The following is a 26,597-nucleotide window of genomic DNA, read 5'->3' on the forward strand; positions in this document are numbered from 1 at the left end:
AATACTTTTAGCAAGATGACTCTAAATTATTTATCTAAAGAATTACCTAAATCCTCTAAAATTCTTAAAGTGGCAATCTACATGATGAGTGTTAGACTGAAAAATAACTTGGTTCTAGAAGATTTAGGTAGATGATGCTTTATTCTTTTTTAATAATAGTAATTATTTTTTTTAAAGATTTTATTTACTTATTTGACAGAGATCGAAAGTAGGCAGAGAGGCAGGCAGAGAGAGAGGAGGAAGCAGGCTTCCCGCTGAGCAGAGAGCCCAATGTGAGGCTCGATCCCAGGACCCTGGGATCATGACCTGAGCCGAAGGCAGAGGCTTTAACCCACTGAGCCACCCAGGCGCCCCAATAATAGTAATTATTTTTAAAAGCATGGCATTATATCTTTAAGTGCCTGATTTAAAAATAACTAATAATAGCCTCCATCAGAATGGGTACCATGGAAAAGCACATTAGGATAATTCTTTTGACATTGAATAAAATAGCATGGAAGGGCTAGTTTCTAGGTCTTCTGGTCATTGCTAATATGTATTTCATGCATACTCATTCATTCAGCAAATTTGTCTGTTGACCACTAATGTGTGTTAAATATGGAACTACATCATGGGGACATATTCCTCTCTCAAAATAGTTATAGTCTGGAAGGAGAGACAGACAAGAAACTAGGCAGTTACTTCATGGTAACTGCTGCTCTTAAGTGTCATGGAACCTATCAGAGGGACACCTAATCCTAATCTAGTCAGAGGTAGGGATTCATGGTCAAGGAGAACTTTCTGGGTACTGTGATATTTCATCTAAAACCTAAAGAAATGCATGGAAATTAGCTTAAACCTTTTTCAGGGATAAAAGAAATACTTAGCTGATGATTACATGTAAAAGCACAGAAAAGATCTGAATTTCATTCATTGCCAGACAAGTACTTGTGAAATTTTTAAATAACGTTTTTCGACTTTTATGGTTTGGTGTGTTTCTGTGTGTGTTTGTGTGTGTACGTGCATGCATGCCTGTGTATGTGTGCATAGGAAATAAGCACTAGAATACTGACCACTTGTGGAGGAGATGAGTAAAAACTACGTGTAAGTATCTCTGAATAGGCTGCCTCATATTACCACTTCTTTGGTAATTTGAAATATTATTACAGGTTGAAAACGGGGAAGTCCTAAATTTTTGGTCTTATTCCTATTTGAATGTAAAACATCATTAATAATTCTTTTAACATTTTTTTGTAATGCCTATCTGCTTATGTCAACTTTTCTCAGTGTTCCCTTACATATCTAAAGATGCCTTATTCTGCCTCCATTTTTGAAGGGTATTTTTGCTAGTTACAGAATTTTTGTTTTCCTTCAAAGATGTATTTAGGGCAGATGCCTTCTGTGATTATTTCCTTTCCTGCAAGACCCTCACAGGCATTTAGTTTTTATATGAGCTAGTTAGGTTAAAAAATTGAATTAATACTGACCAAAAATAAGCTATTTTTAATTTTATTTTATTACTTATTTATTTTAATTTTTAAGTAGGCTCCATGCCCAGTGTGGGGCTAGAACTCATGAACCTGAGATCAGGAGTTACACATTCTAGCAACTGATCCAGCCAGGCACCCCACTAATTTTTTTTATTTTAATAGTGCCATATAATCTCGATTCTTCTCTTTAAGAGTGAAAACTTTAATTTAATTAGAACTTTAAACATTCATAAGAAAGGTAAATTGGAAAATTTAGCCACCCATTATAGTAAATAATTTAGTACCTCAGTTTAATATATTTAGCAGTCTTCTGCAAGTATAAGTGAAATAGTTGGTGCTCCATTTTTAATGTGTAGGTCAAACTGCTGATGTATTTACATTTATAAAAGTGTTGATTGCCATAATCAGTGTCTTAAGAGGTTTATTGAAATAATACTCAGCAGTAAAAAAGGAACAAAACTATTGCTACCTAGAACAGTTTACCTGAATCTCCATAGATTTAAAAACCATAGATTTAAAAGCTGAACTTAAAAAGCTACCCAAAATGTTTCATACTGTACGATTCTATTTGTATAACATTCTTTAAATGACAAAATTATAAAAATGGAGAACAAATTAGTGGTTGCCAGGGTTTTAGGAGAAGAAAGGGCAGAAGGGAAATATATATACGGCTAGCAAAGGGCAGTGGGGTGAGATCCTAGTCCTGGAAAATTCTATAGTTTCATTGTTATCAGTGTCAGTATCCTGACTGGTGATACTGTGCAGTAGGTTTTCAAGATGTTCCCCTTTGGGGAAAACTGGATAAAGGGTACATGGAATCTCTGTGTTGTTTTTTATAATTGCATGTGAACCTACCCTTTCTCAAAAGGTTTAATTACAAAAATATTTATGAAGAATTGATGTTTGAGATTAAAAGGGAATGCTACAATTTGGAGCAGGAATAGTTTCAGTGTCTTTTGGTGAATGCTTGTCGATGAGGCAGAATTGTAGTGATTGAGTACTTTGTCTCTAGATTAGGGCAGATGGGGTTTGCAACAATTAGGTGTTTGACATTGGTCTAGTTCTGAAACTCTAAGCTACAGTTTCTTATTAGTAGTAAGGAATGAAAATACTATCCACCTTCTATGATTATGAGGATTAAATAGAATAGTGCCTGTGAAGCATCTAATGTAGTACTTGATGTATAGTAAGAGATCAGTAAACCTTAATAAATATGATTGGTTTTTATTGCCCAACTTTTATTTCTAGGGTTTTTAAAAGTTAAATATTAGTATATAAATTATTCAAAATAATTTACTTAACTATGTATTGTTACATAAAAAATGGTTACTTAAAAGTCCAGGATGAGTGCTTGCTTTGGCAGCACATACACTAAAAAAAAGTCCAGGATGAAGAGGGTTCACAGGTGTGTTCTGTCAAACATTTAAAGAGGAGTCATTATCTATTCTTCTCAAATTGTTCCCCAAAAATAAAAGTGAAAGTAATGCTTCAAGATTCATTCTGTGAGGCCAGCATTATTCTTTTTTTTTTTCTTAAGATTTTATTTATTTATTTGACAGACAGAGATCACAAGTAGGCAGAGAGGAAGGCAGAAAGAGAGGGGGAAGCAGGCTCCCGGCTGAGCAGAGAGCCCGATTCAGGGCTCGATCCTAGGACCCTGGGATCATGACCTGAGCCGAAAGCAGAGGCTTTATCCCGCTAAGCCACCCAGGTGCTCCGGCCAGCATTATTCTAACACCCAAACCAGACAAACACCCCACTAAAAGGAGAATTACAAATGACTATCCCTGATTTGAATGTAGATGCTAAAATTCTCAGTAAAATATTGGCACAATGAATTAAAAATATATTAAAAGGTTCATTCACCATGACCAAGTGAGATTTATTCCAGGGAAGCAAGGATGGCTCAATAAATGCAAATCAACCAATGTGATACATCACATTAACAAAATGAAGGATAAATAGCATGATTATTTTAGTAGATGCAGAAAAAGCATTTGACAGAATTAAACATCCATTCATGATAAAAATTCTAAACAAAGTGGGCATAGAAGGAACATACCTCAACATAATAAAGACCATGTATGACAGACTTGTAGCTAACATTATCCTAATTTAATACTGTATGTCAACTATACTTTACTTAAAAAATTGTATTATACATTTGGATTTTGCTGAGAGAGTAAATCTTAGAAGTTCTTACAGAAAAGTGGTTACTAGTATAATACAAAATGATAAATAAAAGGGATACAATATATTTTCACTTGATCCTAAAATTTCTTTCTTCCTATCTGTCTGTCTGTCTGTCAGAGGGAGAGAGGGAGAGAGCACAAGCAGGGGGAGCTGAAGGCAGAAGCAGTAGAAGGCTCCCTGCTGAGCAAGGAGGCTGATGCGGGACTCCATCCTAGAACCCTGGGATCATCACTTGAGCTGGAGACAGACACCCAAGCACCCCAATCCTAAAAATTTCTTAAATATTTGGGGGGTGCCTGGGTGGCTCAGTGCATTAAATCCTCTGCTTTCGGCTCAGATCATGATCCCAGGGTCCTGGGATCAAGCCCTGCATTGGGCTCTCTGCTCAGCAGGGAGCCTGCTTCCCCTCACCCTCTCTGCCTACTTGTGATCTCTGTCAAATAAATAAATAAAATCTTAAAAAAAAATACTTGGAAGGGTTGTGGCAAAGAAACTTGCTTCATTTGGGTGTTACTGATCTTACTGCTGATACTTTAGGACTGTATTCTGACCTAAAAACACTTGTGTCTTGCTTTCTATATTTAAGGTATCAGTAAAGTGGCTTATATTTACTTTGAAACCCCAGTTGAAGGCAATTCATTCTTAAAGTTTTTTTCTTGATTTTCTTTCTTTCTTTTTTTTTTTTCTTTGTGGTTTATTGAAACTTTCTTAGGTGCTGTATCTGATTGTAGTAACAGGACTGGCAAGTATTGCTTAATTAGAACTACATTAAAGCTGTGTATTTTTCTCTACCCATCTCATGACTTCTTTACTGAACAAATAAACATTTGAAGTACGTTCCTTACAAGATATGGCTTGGGAAGAAAGCCACCAGTAACAGGAATCAAAAAGGTAAACAGAAACGACTTATTCTATGGATGTATTAGCAGCAGTTTTAGCCAGCCCTCACTCAGAGTTTGCTTGATAACATAATTTTTGGGGAAAAGAATATCAATACAAGATCTGTAAATTCATCTTTAGACCTAAGCTGACTTAGGTATAGCATATATAAGGGTGTGTGTATAAAATGTACTTACCTATTTCTGTGGAAAATGAATATGAGCATTGTTTCTAAATTAATCTTCTAAACTTTTTGTTCTGCTAAAAAGTTGAAAAATATTTGATACTAACGTTCTGCCATGTTTGCTTTTATCTTCTCTTTTTGCTGCCTCCCCAGTCTCTTTGCTGGCACATGTGCGCAGACGTGCATGAGCACACACAAAGTCATTTCAGAATCTTATGAAGAGGGGCACCTGGGTGGCTCAGTGGGTTAAGGCCTCTGCCTTCCGCTCAGGTCATGATCCCAGGGTCTTGGGATCAAGCCCCGCATCGGGCTCTCTGCTCGGCAGGGAGCCTGCTTCCTCCTCTCTCTGTCTGCTTCTGCCTGCCTCTGCCAGCTTGTGATTTCTGTCTGTCAAATAAATAAATAAAATCTTTAAAAAAAAAAAAAAAGAATCTTATGAAGACAAGAACATTTTTCTTTCAAACTACAGTACCATGGTCACACCAAGAAATTAAATATGGTTACAGTGATACTAACAGTCCATATTTATATTTCTGCAATTATTGTGCCTAAAATGCTCTTTATAGTTTTTTCTTTTCTCAAACGAGGAACCATTCAGAGATCATTTACTACTTTTTGCTAGCCATGTGTTTTTGTTCTTATTAAGTCTAGAACAGTTGTCTCCCCCTACCTTATTTTATTACTTCATAACATAGACATTTCTGAAGAATGCAAACAACTTAGCTTATAGACTATACCCTAACCCTCTCTTGTCTAATTGTTTCTTCCTAATTAGATTCAAATTAAAAATTTGGCATGACTCCTACATAGGTGATGTTATATATTTTACATTGAATCTCATCAGGAGGCATATCATGTCAGTTCATCCCATTGTTAGTGATACTAAGTTTGACCATATTTTCTTTTGTAATTAGGAAGTGTTGTGTGGAATGATAGCCTTGACATTGATTACATGTTGTTTCCCAGTAATGCTCCACCTAGTGGTTTCAACATCTGTTGATGATCTGTGAAATAATTACAGAATTGGAGTTGGAATATTGTGATTTTTAAAATGCTTTGATTAATTTTATATTTCTTTTTTTTAAAATTAACATATAATGTATTATTAGCCCCAGGGGTACAGGTTTGTGAATCGTCAGGCTTACACACCTCACAGCACTCACCGTAGCACGTAACCTCCCCAGTGTCCATAACCCAACCACCCTCTCCCTATCCGCCTTTCCCTGGCAAACCTCAGTTTTTTTGTGAGATTGAGTCTCTTACGGTTTGTCTCCCTCCCGGTCCCATCTTGTTTCATTTTTTCCTTCCCAACTTCCCAAACCCCCCACTCTGTCTTTCAAATTCCTCATATCAGGGAGATCATATGATAATTGTCTTTCTCTGATTGACTTATTTCGCTCAGCATAATACCCTCTAGTTCCATCCACATCGTTGCAAATGGCAAGACTTCATTTCTTTTGATAGCTGCATAGTATTCCATTGTGTGTGTGTATATATATATATATACACACACCACATCGTCTTTATCCATTCATCTGTTGATGGACATCTAGGTTCTTTCTATAGTTGGCTATTGTGGACATTGCTGCTGTAAACATCCAGGTGCACGTGCCCCTTCTGATCACTAATTTGTATCTTTAGGGTAAATACCCAGTAGTGAGATTGTTGGGTCATAGGGTAGCTCTATTTTCAACTTTCTGAGAAACCTCCATGCTGTTTTCCAGAGTGGCTGCACCAGCTTGCTTTTCCACCAGCAGTGTAGGAGGGTTCCCCTTTGCATCCTCGCCAGCATCTGTTGTTTCCTGACTTGTTAATTTTAGCCATTCTGACTGGTGTGGGGGGGTATCTCATTGTGGTTTTGATTTGTATTTCCCTGATGCCAAGTGATGTGCAGCATTTTTTCATGTGTCTCTTGGCCATCTGGATGTCTTCTTTGCAGAAATGTCTGTTCACGTCCTGTGCCCATTTCTTGATTAGATTATTTGTTCTTTGGGTGTTGAGTATGATAAGTACTTTATAGATTTTGGATACTAGCCCTTTATCTAATATATTGTTTGCAAATATCTTCTCCCATTCTGTCAGTTGTCTTTTGGTTTTGTTGACTGTGCAAAAGCTTTTGATCTTGAAGTCCCAACAGTTCATTTTTGCCCTTGCTTCCCTTGCCTTTGGCAAGGTTTCTAGGAAGAAGTTGTTGCAGCTGAGGTCGAAGAGGTTGCTGTTTGTGTTCTCCTCAAGGATTTTGATGGATTCCTTTCTCACATTGAGGTCTTTCATCCATTTTGAGTCTATTTTTATGTGTGGTATAAGGAAATAGTCCAGTTTCATTTTTCTGCATGTAGCTGTCCAATTTTCCCAACACCATTTATTGAAGAGACTGTCTTTTTTCCATTGGACATTCTTTTCTGCTTTGTCGAAGATCAGTTGACCATAGAGTTGCGGGTCTATTTCTGGGCTTTCTATTCTGTCCCATTGATCTATGTGTCTGTTTATGTGCCATCACTACCATACTGTCTTGATGATGACAGCTTTGTAATACAGCTTAAGTCTGGAATTGTGATGCCACCAACTTTGGCTTTCTTTTTCAACATTCCTCTGGCTATTCGAGGTCTTCTCTAATTCCATATAAATTTTAGGATTATTTGTTCCATTTCTTTGAAAAAAATGGGTATTTTGATAGGGATTGCATTAAACGTATACATTGCTTTAGGTAGCAGAGACATTTTCACAATATTTGTTCTTCTAATCCATGAGCATGGACATTTTTCCATTTCTTTGTGTCTTCCTCAATTTCTTTCATGAGTACTTTATAGTTTTCTGAGTACAGATTCTTTGCCTCTTTGGTTAGGTTTATTCCTAGTTATCTTATGGTTTTTGGGTGCAGTTGTAAATGGGATTGACACCTTAATTTCTTTTTCCTCTGTATTGTTGTTGGTATATAGAAATGCAACTGATTTCTGTGCATTGATTTTATATCCTGACACTTGACTGAATTCCTGAACAAGTTCTAGCAGATTTGGAATGGAGTCTTTTGGGTTTTCCACATAAAGTATTAATATCATCTGCAAAGAGTGATAGTTTGACTTCTTTTTGCAGATTTGGATGCCTTTAATTTCTTTATGTTGTCTGATTGCTGAAGCTAGGACTTCTAGTACTATATTGAATAGCAGTGGTGATAATGGACATCCCTGCCATGTTCCTGACCTTAGTGGAAAAGCTCTCAGTTTTTCTGCATTAAGATTGATATTCACTGTGGGGTTTTCATAGATTGCTTTGATCATATTGAGGTATGTACCATCTATCCCTATACTTTGAAGAGTTTTGATCAAGAAAGGATCCTGTATTCTGTCAAATGCTTTTTCAGCAACTATTGAGAGTATCATATGGTTTTTGTTCTTTCTTTTTTAATGTATTGTATCACATTGATTGGTTTGCGGATGTTGAACCAACCTTGCAGCCCTGGAATAAATCCCACTTGGTCGTGGTGAATAATCCTTTTAAGTACTGTTGGATCCTATTGGCTAGTATTTTGGTGAGAATTTTCGCATCTGTGTTCATCAAGGATATTGGTCTATAATTCTCTTTTTTGATGGGGTCTCTGTCTGGTTTTGGCATCAAAGTAATGCTGGCCTCATAAAATGAGTTTGACAGTTTTCCTTCCATTTCTATTTTTTTGGAACAGTTTCAGGAGAATAGGTATTAATTCTTCTTTAAATGCTTGGTAGAATTGCCCTTCTAACTTCCCCAGAAGCCGTCTGGCCCTGGGCTCTTGTTTGTTGGGACATTTTTGATGACTGCTTCAATCGCCTTACTGGTTATGGGGCTGTTCAGGTTTTCTATTTCTTTCTGGTTCAGTTTTGGTAGTTTATACGTCTCTAAGAATGCATCCATTTCTTCCAGATGGTCAAATTTGCAGGTGTATAGTTGCTCATAATATATTCTTAGAATTGTTTGTATTTCTTTGTTGTTGGTTGTAATCTCTCCTCTTTTCATTCATGATTTTATTGATTTGGGTCCTTTCTCTTTTCTTTTTGTTAATTCTGGCCAGGAGTTATCAATCTTATTAATTCTTTCAAAGAACCAGCTCCTAGTTTTGTTGATTTGTTCTACTGTTCTTTTGGTTTCTATTTCATTGATTTCTGCTCTTATCTTTATTATTTCTCTTCTCCTGCTGAGTTTAGGCTTTCTTTGTTGTTCTTTCTCTAGCCCCTTTAAGTGTATGGTTATGTTGTGTATTTGAGACCTTTCTTGTTTCTTGAGAAAGGCTTCTATGGCTATATACTTTCCTCTCAGGACTGCCTTTGCTGTGTCCCACAGATTTTTGAACAGTTATGTTTTCATTATCATTTGTTTCCATGAATTTTTCAATTCTTCTCTAATTTCCTGGGTGACCCATTCATTCTTTAGTAGGATGCTCTTTAGCCTCCATGTATTTTGAGTTCTTTCCAACTTTCCTCTTGCAGTTGAGTTCTAGATTCACAGCATTGTGGTCTGAAAATATGCAGGGAATGATCCCAGTCTTTTGGTACTGGTTGAGACCTGATTTGTGACCCAGGATGTGATCTATTCTGGAGAATGTTCCATGTGCACTAGAGAAGAATGTGTATTCTGTTGCTTTGGGATGGAATGTTCTGAATATATCTGTGATGTCCATCTGGTCCAGTGTATCATTTAAGGCCTTTATTTCCTTGTTGATGTTGTGCCTGGATGATCAGAGCATTTCAGTGAGGGGGGGCTGTTAAAGTCCCCTACTATTATTGTATTATTGTGGATGTGTTTCTTTGATTTTGTTATTAGTTGGTTTATATAGTTGGCTGCTCCCATGTTAGGGGCATAGATATTTTAAATTGTTAGATCTTCTTGTTGGACAGATCTTTTGAGTTTGACATAGCATCCTTCCTAATCTCTTATTATAGTCTTTGGCTTAAAATCTAATTGATCTGATACAAGGATTGCCACCCCAGCTTTCTTTTGATGTCCATTAGCATAGTAAATTGTTTTCTACCCCCTCACTTTAAATCTGGAAGTGTCTTTGGGTCTGAAATGAGTTTCTTGTAGATAACATATTGATGGGTTTTGTTTTTTTATCCATTCTTATACCCTGTGTCTTTTGATTGGGGCATTTGGCCCATTTACATTCAGGGTAACTATTGAAAGATATGAATTTAGTGCCACTGTATTGCCTGTAAGGTGACTGTTACTGTATTGTCTCTGTTCCTTTCTGGTCTACTACTTTTAGGTTCTCTCTTTGCTTTGAGTTCCCCTTTCAATTTTTCTTGTAGGGTTGGTTTGGTTTTTACAAATTCTTCTAGTTTTTGTTTGTCCTGGAAGCTTTTAATCTCTCCTTGTCTCTTCAATGATAGCCCAACTGGATATAGTATTCTTGGCTGCATATTTTTTCTCATTTAGTGCTCTGACTAAATGCCAGTTCTTTCTGGCCTGCTAGGTTTCTGTGGACAAGTCTGCTGCCAATCTAATATTTATACCATTGTATGTTACAGATTTCTTGTCCCAAGCTGCTTTTGGGATTTTCTCTTTGTCACTAAGACTTATAAGGTTTACTATTAGATGATGGGGTGTGGACCTATTTTTATTGATTTTGAGGTGGGTTCTCTGTGCCTCCTGGATTTTGATGCTTGTTTCCTTTGCCATATTAGGGAAATTCTCTATTATAATTTGCTCCCATATACTTTCTTCCCCCTCTCTCTTTCTTCTTCTGGAATCCCACTTGTTCTAATATTGTTTCGTCTTATGATATCACTTATCTCTTGAATACTCCCCTTGTGGCCCAGTAGTAGTTTGTCTCTCTTTTGCTCAGCTTCTTTATTCCCTGTCATTTGGTCTTCTCTATCACTAATTCTCTCTTCTGCCTCATTTACCCTAGCAGTAAGAACCTCCATTTTTTTGCACCTCATTAATAGCTTTTTTAATTTCAGCTTGGTTAGATTTTTATTTCTTCCATTTCTCCAGAAAGGGCTTTTATTTCTCTAGACAGATTTTTCTGATACCTTCCATGCCTTTTTCAAGTGCAGCTAGCACCTTGAGAATTGTCATTCTGAACTCTAGATCTGACGTGTTACCAATGTCCCTATTGACTAGATCACTAGCCTTTGGTACCACCTCTTATTCTTTTTTTTTTGTGGTGAGTTTTTCCACCTTGTCATTTTATCCAGATAAGAATATATGAACGAGAGAATAAAATACTAAAAGGGTGGCAAAGACCCCAGAAAAATGTATGCTAACCAAATCAGAAGAGAAGAAAGGGGGTAAAAAGAAGTTTAAACAAAATTAAAAATTAAGAAAATGTATATTAGATGGTGAATAGAACAGAACCACCCACTTAATTTTGGGTGTATTTTGATCTGTTAGAAAAAACTACCTTCCAAAATTTTAAAGAAAGAAAAACATATATATATACAAAAATAGGGGTAAACACGATGAAGGGATAGAATATGACTGTAAAGATGAAATTGAAAAAAAGTTATAAAAAAATGAATTGGTAATCAGTTGGGAAAAGAAAGAGAAAAAGTGGAGAGAATTTGCTCAGGCTGGAGATTAGAACAAAGCCATGTGCTAGATTTAGGGTATATTTTGATCTGTTAGAAGAAATTGTATCCCAAAAATTTTTTAGAAGAGAAAACCCTGTATGTATACAAAAAATAAAGTTAGAGACAATGAAGGATAAAATATGACTATAATAATGAAGGATTAAAAAGATTTTTTTTAAAGAAAGGTATTGTTGAGATAAATTACTTAAAAGATGTTAAAAGAGGAAAAGTTAAAAAAATTAGAATAAGAAAAAAATAAAATTAAGAACATTTAATTAACTTTGCAAGACTAAAGAATCACGGGGAGAAAGCCATGAATTTCATGCTTTGCTTTCCCCCCCTCTGAAATTCTGCTGTTCTCCTTGTTCAGTGAGCTTGGTCTTGGCTGGATGTTTTTGATGACCTTCTGGGGAAGGGACCTGTTGTAGTGATTCTCAAATTTCTTTGCCCAAGAGGTGAAATTGGGCCACCCTTGCCAGGGGCCAGACTAAGTAATCTGCTCAGTTCACTCTTGGGAGCTTTTGTTTCCTGAATGCTTTTAGTAGAGTTCTGGAGGATGGGAATGAAAATGGTGGCCTCCCAATCTCCGGCTCAGAGGAGCTGAGAGCTCGTGGCCCCACTCCTCAGTGTGCCCTCGGAGAAAAACAGTCAATTACTCCTGCCTCCCTGGTTTCCGGCTGTGCCCCAACCTCACCCAGCCTGTGACTTTGCGTTTCTGTCTCTGGCGCACAGCCCCATTTGGAGTCTCCAAACCTAGCAGATCCCTCCTGCTCTGCTCTTCTGGTGATGAAGATGGGTCTCCCAGGATCTGCCATTTGTGGGGTCCCTGCTCTAAGAGCAATGGTCCAACTATGCCGCAGATCACAGTTTGAGGCAACCCAGAGCTGAGAGCTCATTCCTTGGCACTGTCTCTGTAGCCAGCTTCTCCGCTCTGATACCTGTGACCTCTGCTACACTCAGACACCCCCGATCCTTCTGTGGCCCCACGGGACCTGAGACCACACTGTCCCTGCGAGGGCTCCACCCCCGCTTTGCCTCTGGAGTGATGTCCCCCAGTGGAGCAGACTTCTAAAAGTTCTGATTTTGTGGGGCGCCTGGGTGGCTCGGTGGGTTGAGCCGCTGCCTTCAGCTGGGGTCATGATCTCGGGGTCCTGGGATCGAGTCCCGCATCGGGTTCTCTGCTCGGCAGGGAGCCTGCTTCCTTCTCTCTCTCTGCCTGCCTCTCTGCCTACTTGTAATCTCTCTCTGTCAAATTTAAAAAAAAAAAAAAAAAAAAAAAAAGTTCTGATTTTGTGCTCCACTGCTCCACTGCTTGCCTGGAGCCGGCCCCTCCCCCAACAGTCTATCTTCCCGTTGCTTCTGATTCATTTCTCCACATGTCCTACCTTTCAGAAAGTGGTCCATTTTCTGTTTCTAGAATTACTGCTTTTCTTTTCTTCAATCTCCTATTGGGTTTGTAGGTGTTCAGAATGGTTTGATAACTATCTAGCTGAACTCCTATGACCTGATGTCATCTCAGTGTGCTACTCCTTCACCATCTTGACTCTTCCTCTCTAATTTTACATTTCTAATTTGGCATTGTAATGTAAAGAAAAGCATTCTCTTTCTTTCTCTTGTAATGATTATCACCATGGACTCATGGATTTTTTTTTAATTCCTTTTACTATAACTCATTGTTGTCATTAATCTTTTTTATATTAAAAAAATGGGTCCATATTTGTCAGAAGGAGCCCCATGTAAGCTGGCTTCTGTAACTTTTTGACATCTCCCCATCAGTCTTTGAATATTTTTTTTCTTTCTGACACAACTGTATATCCCAGGCTCAATTTGTACTTTATCTGTTTCTGACTTGGATTCAGTCATTTTCTAAAGAGCCTTGGTTTTATATTAATGCGGGAAATGGTATTTAGATACCAAGATCTGGGCACAGGTGTATTTATTGCTACTTTAGTACTTACTGCTTCTAGGCCCATTCTTCAGTTTAGGGGTAGGAAAAATACATGTATATAATCACATGTTCTTATTGATTACATGTAATTCAAAACTGGAACCATAGAGTTTTTCCATTTTTGAATCATAAGGTAAACATCTGCCCCCAGGACTCCTTCCCAGAGATATGCGTCCACATCCTGATGCAGCTCTTGGCTAGGGACAGTTGCATTGCCTCCCATGCCCATCTTAATATGGCTGTACTGGCTGAGATCCACCTCCGTCAGCCATATCTCAGCATTGCTCTAGTTAGAGCACTGGCAGCACTTTCACAGTGGTTTTTGTGTATTTTCTAATATCTGCTGTGGCAGCTTCTAGTCAGGTTGAGCTGTCTGCTTGAATAGTCCAGGTTACCTCCTGGTTACAAAGTGGCATAGCTTTTGAGTGGTTTACCCCAACCATATTGGACATAAACAATGTTATTTTTAGAGCACAAAATGCCTTGTACTCTTACTGTCGTCATTTTACAGATGAGGATATTGAAGCACAGAGAAATTGAGGACTTTGCTCAAAACTTCATAGTAGGTGACACAGTCAAGTGAACCTAGGCTCTCCACTTAAATAGTCCTTGGTCTTAATCTACACTACTAGACCATAGGGTTTAAAGAAGAAGTAGGGGAAGATGTGGCCTGACAAGAGTGATTATTTTAAGATAATGAAGAACTTCATTAATCAAATAACTTTGGACTTGTTTGGTAGGCCCTGGGAAGTCACAGAAGGCTTTTGCTTGTAGAATGTTGTGATTAGAGATGTGCTGTAGAAGGTTAATTTCTTGTGGTTCTGGGGACTATTGGAGGCAAGATTCCTGTTAGGATGCTATTTTTGGGACTCTCTCTAGGGAAATAAAGAATCACCATCTCTAAGGTTTGGGGCTAGGGAATTTGTGATTTGATGCTCAGTTGGATTTAGAACCACTGTGGTAGACTGTTTTCTTTGTTTACCATATGTGTTTGGTTACTGTTATGCTGTTCCTATATGTGTCTACCTAGTAGATCCTCATTTAAGTACACTTGCTGTTAAAGGTTAGACATATTCCAGATGAAGTTGATGGAACTGCCTAGGAGACATAGTATCTTTCATTGGTCAGGATCTTTTACTAGACATTTGAGCTATGCTATATTTTGTATAGACTCGTTTTAGAATAAAGCTTAGTATCCATTTGATTCAACGTTATCTTGAAAATGGTTCTCCATTGGGTAGTATGATTGTCAAATTCACCAAATGCAAATGACAGAATATAAACCAGATGCCCCCGCAACCCTTATAGAAACAGATTAAAGAGAACTCTCTGCTGTTTTGTTGTGTGTTATGTTTGTTAAATTTAGGCAGAATTAATCTTGAATCTCAGGAGAGGGATATTTTGAATCCTGTGGCTATCAGCTCCCTGGTCAGTGTTGCCATTTTCACCATTCTGCCTGGTGAGAGCAGAGCAACAGTGGCTCTGTTTGGTCCTCTGTTTAATAAAGGTTGGGTACACCATCGGTAGGTCACAAATAGCAATGCCATAATTCTCCTGTAGGTTACAACTAAAATCTTTGTTGGTCAGTGTATACTCCTGACTTTGTTTCTAAGGCCAGTGCTTTTTGCTCCTTGGGTCAACCCACTTTTGATAGGCTGGATTTTTGAAGTGCTATGAATTCCTTATACCAGAGGACAGAGATTATGATTAGAAGTTTCTTTTTCTTCTGGAAAATTTTGGTTTTCATGCCAACTGTAGAAATCTCTAAGGGCGCCTGGGTGGCTCAGTGGGTTAAACCTCTGCCTTCGGCTCAGATCATGATCCTCAGGGCCCTGATTGAGCCCCAAATCAGGCTTTCTGTTGAGCAGGGAGCCTGGTCCCATTCCCTTCTGCCTACCTCTCTGCCTACTTGTGATCTCTGTCTGTCAAATAAATAAATAAAAGTCTTAAAAAAAAAAAAGAAATATCTAAGATTCTAGATACTTTAAGGTGAAGGGTGATTTATTTTTCTAGATAGTGGGTATTTTAGATATTATTAAAAATAACATTTGCTTATTTCTATAAGTTTGCATTCTGCATACCTTTAAGCAGGAGATATCTATATATTGATGATAAAAAGAAAAATAAATATGCTAAATTCTGTTTTCCTTTAACAGATTATTATTTCTACTTTCTTATGGCTTCAACTAATCTGGATAAAAGATATTTTTAAAGATCATCATTTATGATCTTTCTTAGATATTACTTAAAATAAAAAAATAGCCTACTATCTAGAAAAATAAATCACCCTTTACCTTGAAGTATTTATAAAGATACTTGGCAAACCTATGAATAATGGCTCACTTAGAGCCAGAAATGGTGATATATGAGATCTTTATATTGGAAAAGTGGGAGAAGAACATCACAAATTAATCTGGTTTTTCTGAGTACCAGCTTGAGATAAAGTTAATGTAGCATATAATTCACCCATTTGAACTGTACAGTGTAATGGTTTTTAGTATATTCACAATTGTACAGGCATCTCCACAATTTTAGAAAATTTTTATCACACTGAAGAGGGACCCTACACCCTTTACTATCACCATCCTATCTCCCCATCTCCCACCCCCAACCCTGAGCACCTGCTTTTCTATTTTCTATCTATATATATTGCCCATTTTGGACATTTCCTGTAAATAGAATAATATATATTTGTGTGTGTGTGTGAGAGAGAGAGATTGGCATCTTTTTTTTTTTTTTTAAGATTTATTTGTTTATTTATTTGACAGGGAGAGATCACAAGTAGGCAGAGAGGCAGGCAGAGAAAGAGAGGGGGAAGCAGGCTCCCTGCTGAGCAGAGAGCCCAATTCGGGGCTCGATCCCAGGACCCTGAGATCATGACCTGAGCCAAAGGCAGCGGCTTAACCCACTGAGCCACCCAGGCGCCCGAGGTTGGCATCTTTTACTTAGCATATTGTTTTCAAGGTTCATCTGTGTTGTATATATCGCTATTTTATTGCTGAGTTGTATTCTATTTGTATATATCACTATTTTATTGCTGAGTTGTATTCTGTTGTATGGAATATCTATATTTTGTTTATCCATTCATCAGTTGATGGACATTTGGGTTGTTTCTACCTTTTTGGCTATTACGAATGTTTGTGAACAGGTTTTGTGGTTTTATTTCTTTATATATGTGGTTTTACTTATTTATATTATATATGATATATATACACCTAAAGGTAGAATTGATCAAATGGTAATTCTTTGTTTAATTCTTTGAGGAACTGCCAAAGTGTTTTGCACAACAGCTGTATCATTTTATGTTTTTACTAGCAGGGTATAGGGTTCTGACTTCCCTACGTTTTTGCCAACAGTTGTTACTATGTGACTTTTTAATTATAGCCGTCCTAATGGATGTGTAGTGATATTTCAGTAGATTTAGTGCTATTTTACTTTTATCTCCATGTAAACTAAAGATAAATGAAACATACAGTAAACCTGTTTTAAAAATAAATAATATGCAAGGTATAATTTTCTGAATTGGAATTAATTTTGAGAAACCGTGGTCAGATATGTATATGCTGTGCATATCATTTTAGCAGAATAATTCAAAAACATAATGTTCATGATTGATTTGTTAAGTCTTTGCTCCCTCCCATCTCCCTCTAGGACTGCTTGGGCATGGTAGGTGTTAGAGCCACTGTATCACAGTAGGCCAAGCAAAGCCTGGCTTCTTTTTAGGAATTTTTTTTTTTTTAAGTTCTGTGTCTGAATCTGATACAAGAATAATAAGAGGCATGCAATACTAGAACTTCTGTCTTACTAATATATGACACTTAATTAAGCTCTCTTCCTTATGTCATAGCTTTAACTTAATTTCTAATATGTAAATGTAATTCATTTTATCTAGTCTCCACTGATTGGACAGAACAAAAATATAACTTGTATAACACATATATAGAACCTACTATTGGTCTTTGTGTGATACTTTAAGCTCTGTCAAGTTAAATTCATTGGGATTCTGTATCCTTTCCTTTTTCATTGGAACTGCTTTTTATTCTGTAAGCAGTCTTAATACTGCTGCTCTTAGACGGCCCATAGATGTTCCGCTCTGCCACCTGGTGGTGGCTGTTATTGCTTCTGCCACTGCTGCCTCGCCTCCTACTGATACGCAGACTCAGAGAGGGTAGCATTGGGATGAGTCTCCCTGCTGGTGTCAGGTGGTACGGGCCATGGAGCCAGACTTCTAGGTTTGAATCCCTGCATCACTGCCTTCTTCCTGACTCACCTTGAACAGGTTACACAGTTTCATCATCTGTAAAATAAGCATAATAATAGTCCCTCTCACAGGGTGATTGTATTAAATGAGTTTAATACAAATGTTGAAAACATTACGTGGCACATGGTACTATGTGTTAGCTATCATTGTTATTCTGATCTTAATGTTTTAGGTAAGAAATTATAGATGTATGTTTTATTTAGAGATATAAATTACTCTATACTGGTTGTAGCCTAGAGTTTATTTTGTTTTTATTATTGATCTTTTCTAGATACATTATGTATATACTTTTGTATTTGCAGCTTGATCTACAGCTTTATTTATATTATGTATTAAGTTTTTTATTTGCAGCTTTTCTCTTTCTGTTCTACATAATTTTTAATTTAGCTCTATCTCATATAGTAACGTTAGAAGGTAAAAAAATACTAGAATTTATTTCACATTTATTTTGAAAATTTTTAGTTTAAAAGTGGTTGAATATCATATAGAAATAACTGTAAGGACAAGAGTGGTATTTATAAAAATTTATTTTTGAATTTGTAGAAGTTAAGTAATTAGTGAAATGAGAAAATGTTTTTGTTTTGAAAATGTATTACTGGGTGCCTGGGTGGCTCCGTGGGTTAAGCAGCTGCCTTCAGCTCAGGTCATGATCTTAGGGTCCTGGGATTGAGTCCCGAATAGGGCTCTCTGCTCAGCAGGGAGCCTGCTTCCCTCTCTCTCTCTGCCTACTTGTGATCTCTGTGTGCCAAATAAATAAATAAATAAATCGTTTAAAAAATATTACCAATTAGTTCTACTGTTTCCTAATTTTTTGAAGTAAATGCTAGATTTTATATGCATTTTTTTGCATACAGTGATAAGGTAGTTTCTAAGTAATTTTTTTTAACAGCTTATCCCTTCCTGTTTTATATATGTTATATGTGTATATCCATACATGTATGTATATACATATATGTATGCATGTGTATATATCCTGAACATTATTATAAGCAGTGTTGTTTTTTTCTACTCAATATTGTGCATATTTTCACCTGTTGTTAAATATTTTAAGATACTATAAATTACTTATTATGGTTGTAACATTGTTTCCTTCCTTTTTGTTATGTATAATATAATGGTCACTTTCATTCACAGTTATTTTTACTCTCAAATTATATCTGTAGAATAAATTGCCAAGAGAAAGAATCTTGATAAAGAGTATGCAAATAGTTTTATGGCTCTTGAAATGTTTTCCCACATTTTTGTTCAAAAGAGTTATGCTAAAACTTTTAATTCCCTTAAATACTAATTATTAATTTAATACTAATTAAATACTAATTTCTAAGAGCTTTCCTTTTTAAAACATTGTGCTAGGAACAAAGATAAAAAAGACAGGATCTCTACTCTCCAGGGCCAGAGTTTAATAGAAAAGACACACAGATAAATGATTTGAGTGAAAGGAAATTGATTGAGTGTGCCATTTCAGGTCTGAAGGAATAACTGGTCTGTCTGGGCATAGCATTCCAGAAAAGACTTCCCGGGTAAGGAAGAATATGAAAATTTCTGAATTTGAAACAATTATTGATGCTTATTTTTCTTTCTTGCAGATGGTGTTTATCATTTCTAAAAATATTTCTTGCCTAACTAAATGATTTAATTTCTACCAACTGCACAAAAGTAGAAAGAGCACATAAAGTTTGGACAAAATATTTCATTGTCTGAACTTCAGCTTCCTCACATGTAAAATGTATATGATACTTCCTTTAGAGAGTTGTGTTATAGAAAATGTATATTATTTCCAGCCTTATTTCAGAAAAGATTTGAAATGAAAGAACTAATATATTAATGAAGTCTTAGAATGGCATCTGGCACATGAATTAGACTTATTAAGTAGGAATCACCATTGGTTTTATGACTGCCATTCTTAAGATAAGGTATCTGCCTTTGTATAAACAGTGCTAACTTTTTGGTAGGCTAGTCTATCACCTCCTAGTCAAAACCCTCTTTTTTAAGCTCCAGTGTAAAGGTAGCTCTTCCTTCCTTACAGTGACACACAGACTAGCTTCTTTCCTTCCTTCTTTTTAATTTTATTTATTTAGATTTTTGGAGAGAGCATGCGAATGGGGAGAGGTAGAAGGGGAGAAGACAGAGACTCTTAAGCACACTCCAATCTCATGACCTTGAGATCATGAACTGAGATCATGAGCTGAGCCAAAATCAAGAGTTGGTCGCTTAACCAACTAAACCCCCCAGACACCCTGCTTCTTTCCTTCTTTCCAGCTCTTACTAGTTGCCAGGTACCATGTTAGGTATAGGAAATATGAAGATAAATATCTCCTTGCCCTCAAAAGTCCTACTTTCTCACTAGGAGAATAGTGTTGTGTACAGGTGACCGTACTACGGTGAGATAGTCAGTGATTCTCAACCCTGGCTTCTGGGGAGCTTTTTAAAAATACCAGTACCCATGCCCTTCTTCACATAAGTCAAAATTTACTGCAAGTACAAACTATTTTGTAGGAACCTCTACTCATTCTGTAGGAAGAGTGAGTCATTTTGATTGGAAAATAAGTAGGAAAAAAACCTTTAGAATTAAGATGGCAATTAGGCCAATGTCAGGACTTAGTATATATTTGTAAAGAAGATGACAACAGCAAGGGCATAGAAACCTGAAAGTTGGTGACAGATTTGGGAAACAGCAGTCTTCTGTGGCTCTTTTGAAAGGAGTGTGGATTGGGAGAAAGAAATGGTAAAATATAAGGCTAGACTGATAGGGCAATGATTAAAGAACTTTACCTCTGTTAAGGAGTTTAGACTTCTATAAAGTAAATGAGATAGACTTCATGAGAGAATGATATGATGAAATCTCTGATTTGGAAAAATGACTAGCCTTAGTTTATGTCTTCAGAAACAAATTCTAGATAGGTTTAAAGTTAATAGAAAAAATAGAGGACAATATTTCCATATTCTTGGGGTGAGGAAGCCTTTTGTAAACATGGGATAAATTCTGAAGCCATAATATTGAGATCAATAGATTTTTACCAAGAATACGTTTAGATCTTCCCTATAGCGTACTATAAATAAAGTTGAAAATCCAAAGCAAACTAGGAAAATGTATTTGCTATCAGAATGATAAAGATCTAATCTTCCTAATATATAAAGAACTCTCACAAATCAAGAAATGAAGATAAATGAACATCCCCAAAAGAAAAATAGGTGAAAGATATAAGCAGGCAGTTTTCCAAGGAAAAAATACAAATTTTTTGTTTAGCATGTAAAAAGATGCTCATCCTCTTTCAGAGAAATGCAAAGTCAAACAAGTGTGGGGTTTTTGTAACCTTTCAGACTGATACATATGATAAAAAGTAAATGATGTCATATGTTGACAAAAAATGTGGGGAAACAGGCAGAGTGATAACATTCTTGGCAGGAGATAAATGTTGCCACAAGCTTTCTAGGAAGCAGATCAGTGGTTATTTATGAAAACTTAAAATGTGGTTGCTCTTGGACCCAATAGCCCCAGTTTAAAATTGCCTCTGGAGAAATATAATGTTGTACCATTGTTTGTAATGCCAGAGAAGAGGACACAATGTGAATATTTACCTATTTGATGTGCATTGAATGTCTTTGTAAGAATATATACTAGACTATACCTGTTGCTAGGGGAGGAGGACTAGGAGAGAGGTAATTCCTACTTTATATACTTTGTAATGTTTGGAACTTTTAAGAATCACCATGTAATAATACTTTTGTGTTTAAAAACAAGAAAACATGTACAACACCAACAAATAAAAAAGGCAAAGGAAAGATTGGAAGTCCTGGGCTGCTGGGTGAATAGGATGAGGAAGAAGCTGGAGCCAGGAGAATCAGAGGTCTTTGTCTCCTTCAAGGGTGGGAAATATTGATGGTCTGCACTGGCACTGTGGCAATCAGTAGATTGAAAGACATTTTGGAAGTAGAATCTAGGAACTTCTACTATGTGGATGTGAAGCCTGGGGAAAAAGCATAGTCAAAGATTGGAAATTGACTAGTACCATTCATAATCGGCGCACCAGACATAGTATCTTGAAGTTTGTAAGTTGTATTGCTGAATAAATGACTACAACATTATTAAAAATAGGAAAAATGGGGAAAGGAACATTCTCTGAGTAGAAGATAATGAATGTCTTAAGGATCCTCAATAATTATTTCAATGATAAATTAGTTTGGTTCAGTTGGCTCATCTCTCATTTTGTGCTTTCTTATTAAGGCTTGTCTTCTGTAGTCTTTAGTTCTGTTACTGTTCGTTAGGAATTATTATTAACACTTTAAAATATATAAACAACAGTTTCTAAGTGTAATTTTGAAACTCTGTGTTCTTTTATATTTGCAGAGTGCTCACTTGGCCATGATAGATACGCTAATGATGGCTTATACCGTAGAAATGATCAGTATAGAGAAAGTAATTGCGTGTGCTCAACAGTATTCAGCTTTTTTTCAAGCCACGGATCTGCCGTATGATATTGAGGATGCTGTCATGTACTGGATTAATAAGGTAGGAATATACTCACTGTAGTAAAAATGAGTTTCATAACCAGAAACTCCTCAATTTATCCTCAATTAAAATCCTCAATTATGCACTGCCACTCTGCCACACATTCCTGGTTTTCTCTACCCAAAATTCTTATGTTGAAATCCTAACCCCCAATGTGATGATGTTGGGAAGTGAGGCCTTTGGGAAGTGATTAAGTTATAATGGGATTAATGCCCATATAAAAGAGGCCCCGGGGGGGCTCCCTGCCTCCTTCTGCTCTGTGATGTCACAGCAAAGAGATGGCCAGGAAGCAGGCCCTCACCAGACACCAAATCTGCTGGTCCCCTGATCTTGGAATGCTCTGCATCCAGGTTTATGAGAAATAAATTTCTGGATGGAACTAGAGGGTATTATGCTATGTGAAATAAGTCAGTCATAGACAAATATATGATTTCACTCATATGTGGAATTTAAGAAACAAAACAGATGAGCATGGGGCAGGGAAGGAAAAATAAGATAAAAACAGAAGGAGGCAAACTGTAAGAGACTCTTGACTATGGGAAACCGCCTGAGGGTTGCTGGAGGGGAGGTGGGAAGAGGGAGGGGGACATTGGGTGAGAGACATTAAGGAGGGCACTTGATCTAATGTACACTTGGTGTTATATGCAATGGATGAATCACTAAATTCTATTCCTGAAACTAATAATACACTATATGTTAGCTAAATTGAATTTAAACAAAATTTTTAAAAAGGGACACCTGGGTGGCTTAGTGGGTTAAGTGTCTGCCTTCAGCTCATGTCATGATCTCAGGGTCCTGAGCTTGAGCCCTGCATGGAGCCCCACATTGTGCTCTCTGCTCAGCAGGGAGCCTGCTTCCCCCCCCATCTCTGCCTGCCTCTCTGCCTACTTGTAATCTCTGTCAAATAAATAAATAAAATATTTTTTAAAATTTTTCCAAAAAAATTTAAAAAAAAAAATTTCTGTTGTTTATAAGCTACCTATTCTGTGGTTATTTCTGTTACAGCAGCCTGAACAGACTAAGGCACACTCCATTACTGTTTTTGTTTTAAATCAAAATGAAAAGTAAAGTTGTTCAAGTTACTTAAAATTTCCCATTACCTTTTGACTAAAAAAAAAAAATTCTGTTAAAATGATTAAAATAGATTTCTGTATATTCTGCAACATCTATAATTACATTTATTAATAATTATTTCTTATCAGATAAATATAATTCCCAGCACTCAGAGTAGGGTATTATACACTGTGAGTGTTGAGTAAATATTTTTTGAATCCAAGAATGAAGTTTTATTCATCAGGATGGGAAACACTACAGAAAGTCTGTATTCTTGTGAGAATGATCCAATAGGGAGGGAGAACTGAATGATGCAGGAGAATGAGGGAATAACAGTGTGGTCCATACACCAGTAGCATTAGCAGCACCTGAAGCTTCTTAGAAATGCCTGCTCTCCACCCAAACCCCAGACCCATCAAATCAGAGCCTGCATTTTAACAAGTTCCCATGACTCATACGCACATGAAAACTTACAAGAACCGAAGTGGAGGATCAGTCACCGTGACAAAGAAAGAAAGAGTTCCAGAGCAATAAGTGAAGAGAAACTGCCCTCTGTTAGGGTGCTGGAGAGGAGACTTTCTCTACTTTAACAGCAGGAAAGAAAGAAAGAGAAGGAGTACTGATGCAGAAAGTTTACAGATTTGGTGGCAAGAAGAAAAAATTCCCACCTGATGGCTCCCCATCTCTAGTCTCAAAAAAGGAGAGGCAGGGTCCTCAACTAACAGTAAGAAGGGATAGGTTATGGAAAGTTTGAGGACTAGAGAAGAAAGGATGAAATTGTCTTGAAATGTGGGAAAGTGAACTTCTTATGGACACACTTCTTGGCCTGGCAGTAAGCCCTGAGTGTCCGTTTGAAGTGTGTACTTCTAAATTTAAAGTGAAACTGACTTCCTTGTGTAAATTTCTCCAGTAATACTTATCTCCATAGATGCACCCTAGAGAGAAGGTGGGTAACCCAGCTCATCTAGGGTTTTATCAGATAAACCATAAGGAGGAAAATAAAACTTCCCCATCCAGATAAAACCCCATTCATCCATACACAGAACCTCTCTAAAGAGTTGTTTACTCATTCGCTAGCCTTCTCTGCTCTCTCTCTCATCCCCATTACTATCCTGAGATTATTCCCGAGTTGGTTTGGAAGATGGTGTCCATTTTGACAAATCCGTAATACTTCTCTGTACTTATCTTAAATTCTGTCTTTACTTCTAAATCATGTGTGACCCTTCTAAAGTTTGAACGGAGAACCCAAGGTGTTGGTAGGACTCAAGTGCCGCACCGGTCTCCTATGTAGCAGGTGGCTTCTTCAGCCTGCCAGCACTTGTTTCCCCTCTGTGCTCCTTGGAGTCTTTACTACATGTGCATAGTTCAGGGCTCAGCCAAGGATTTGATGTCAGTTTATACATGGAGCTGGGGTCTCCCTTGTAGTGATTCCTTCTTTCCCAGGATGCTCTTCCTCAAAGTCTAGCCATTCTGACAGTCTCAGATTTCTCCCTCAGTTCCTCATTCCAACAAGACTGGTTTTCTGCTTGAGTTCTAGCCACTGTGCATTGTGTGGATTGAGGAGAAAACTGTAGAAACATAGATTTCACTCGGCGTGTTCCTTTCTTTCAAAGGAAGAAACTCAAAACCCCGAGATCGAGTCATGTGTTCTACTGACTGAGCCTGCTGGGAGCCCTACTATTTTATACTTTAAAATGAAAATAAATAAATAAAAGCTAGTATATCTTAAAATTAATGGGTAGGATCTACTTCCAAGTTCATACGGTTGTTGGCAGGGTTTAGTGCAGGCAGTTTAAAGGCCTCAGTTTCTTACTGCCTCTGGGGTCGAGGCAAGGCTAACAATTCCCTGCCATGTGGGCCTCTCCATAGGATAGCTCCCAGCATGGTAGCTTGCATCGTCAAAGCCAGCAAGAGAGTTGACTAGCAAGATGGAAATTAGAATGTTATGTAACATGATCACTAACATGATATCCTATCACCTTACTTGTATTCTGTTGGTTAGAAGCAAATTAGGTCCTTCTCTCATTCAAGGGGATTAGTGGAGACCATTTTAGAGCCATACTACCCCAAACCGCTTTATGAGGTAGCTTTTATTCAAACTAAAATCTGAGGCTGAGAGGCATCAAGGAATTATTAAGGTTATAGCTTGTAAGTACAGGTTTTGATTCAGACCCAAGTCTTTCCTAATTCTGTTGTCTCTTAGAGTATTTTATACAACCAAATTGATGATCTAAGAGATTAACTACAAAATGTTACAGCATGGCATATTCATATACTAAAATAAATCTGTTGATTAAATCCCTTGTAACCCCTTAGAAATATCATGAATAGAAAAAACTCTTAGTGATTATTGTTAATTAAATTTATCGTAAATTGGGTGCCTGGGTGGCTCGCCTTTGGCTCAGGTCATGATCCTATCATTTGGGATCCTGTCCCACATCTCCCTCCCTTGAGCTTGCTTCTCCTTTTGCCTCTCTCTCTGTCTTTCATGAATAAATAAATAAAACCTTATAAAAATTTTATCATAAATTTAAATTCCCCATTTGTTTTTATTTTTATTCTTTGAGAGATTTTATTTATTCATGAGAGAGAGGGGCAGAGGCAAAGGGAGAAGCATTTTCCCCAAAGAACAGGGAGCCCGATATGGGACTCTATCCCAGGACCCCGGAATCATGACCTGAGCCAAAGGCAGATGCTTAACCATCTGAGCCACCCAGGCCCCCTCTCTCTCCATTTGTTTTTAGCCACTGAACTGAATTCTGGGCAATAGAAGAGTTCAGATAATTATGGGTTTAGAGTTATGGTGGTTGATAATGGCATTAATGTTTTCCAGAGTACCATAATTAAACAATTTGAACATTTATTTTTTGTTACTAGAGTGACCTTAAAATCATTAGCTCAAAATCCAGAATTGTTAAAAGTATTCTTTAGAAATATTTTATGTACTATATAGACTGTTTCTTAACCTTTCTAGATTATGGATGTTTGAGTAATGTAATAGGAGATAAATTAGACCTTCTCCCAAGAAAGTTCTCATAGAGAAGATTTTTACATCTGTTTTAGCTGTGGCCTTATGATGGCAGTAAAACCCACTCATGATTCAGGGACAAGTCTATGAAATCATAGATTAAGAACTTGATTCCAAGTGTTTTCTACTGTGTGTGTGTCACACAAACACACAGAGGAATGTTATTTAGCCATTAGAAAAGAAGGAAATCTTGTCCTTTGCAACAACGTGGATAGATCTAGAGAGTATAATGCTAAGTGAAGTAAGTCAGAGAAAGACAAATACCATATGATTTCACTCACTTGTGGAGTTTAAGAAACAGAATAAAGGGAAAAAAGGACACAAACCAGAAAACAGACTCAACTATAGAGACAAACAGATGATTATCAGAAGAGAGAAGAGTTGAGGGGATAGTTGAAATAGGTGAAGGTGATGAAGAGTACACTTACCTTGATGAGCACAAGAGTCATACACAGAATTGTTGAATCACCATATTGTACTCCTAAGTGAAACTAATTTAGTATCGTAATGTTAACTCTACTGAAATT

The 26,597-nt window shown here is 37.1% G+C and overlaps 1 protein-coding gene across 3 annotated transcripts in view; it reads left to right on the forward strand.

Annotated features, from left to right (window-relative positions):
• Positions 1-26,597, forward strand: part of CAMSAP2 (calmodulin regulated spectrin associated protein family member 2) — a 117,909-nt gene that overhangs the window by 48,956 nt on the left and 42,356 nt on the right. For all 3 annotated transcript variants that reach the window (XM_044267562.1, XM_044267561.1, XM_044267563.1), the window contains exon 3: positions 21,828-21,989. In XM_044267562.1, coding sequence (XP_044123497.1) covers positions 21,828-21,989 — 162 coding nt within the window. The remainder of the gene's footprint in view (positions 1-21,827; positions 21,990-26,597) is intronic.

This window comes from Neovison vison, chromosome 10 (genome assembly GCF_020171115.1).
Source record: "Neovison vison isolate M4711 chromosome 10, ASM_NN_V1, whole genome shotgun sequence".
Classification (NCBI taxonomy): domain Eukaryota; kingdom Metazoa; phylum Chordata; class Mammalia; order Carnivora; family Mustelidae; genus Neogale; species Neogale vison.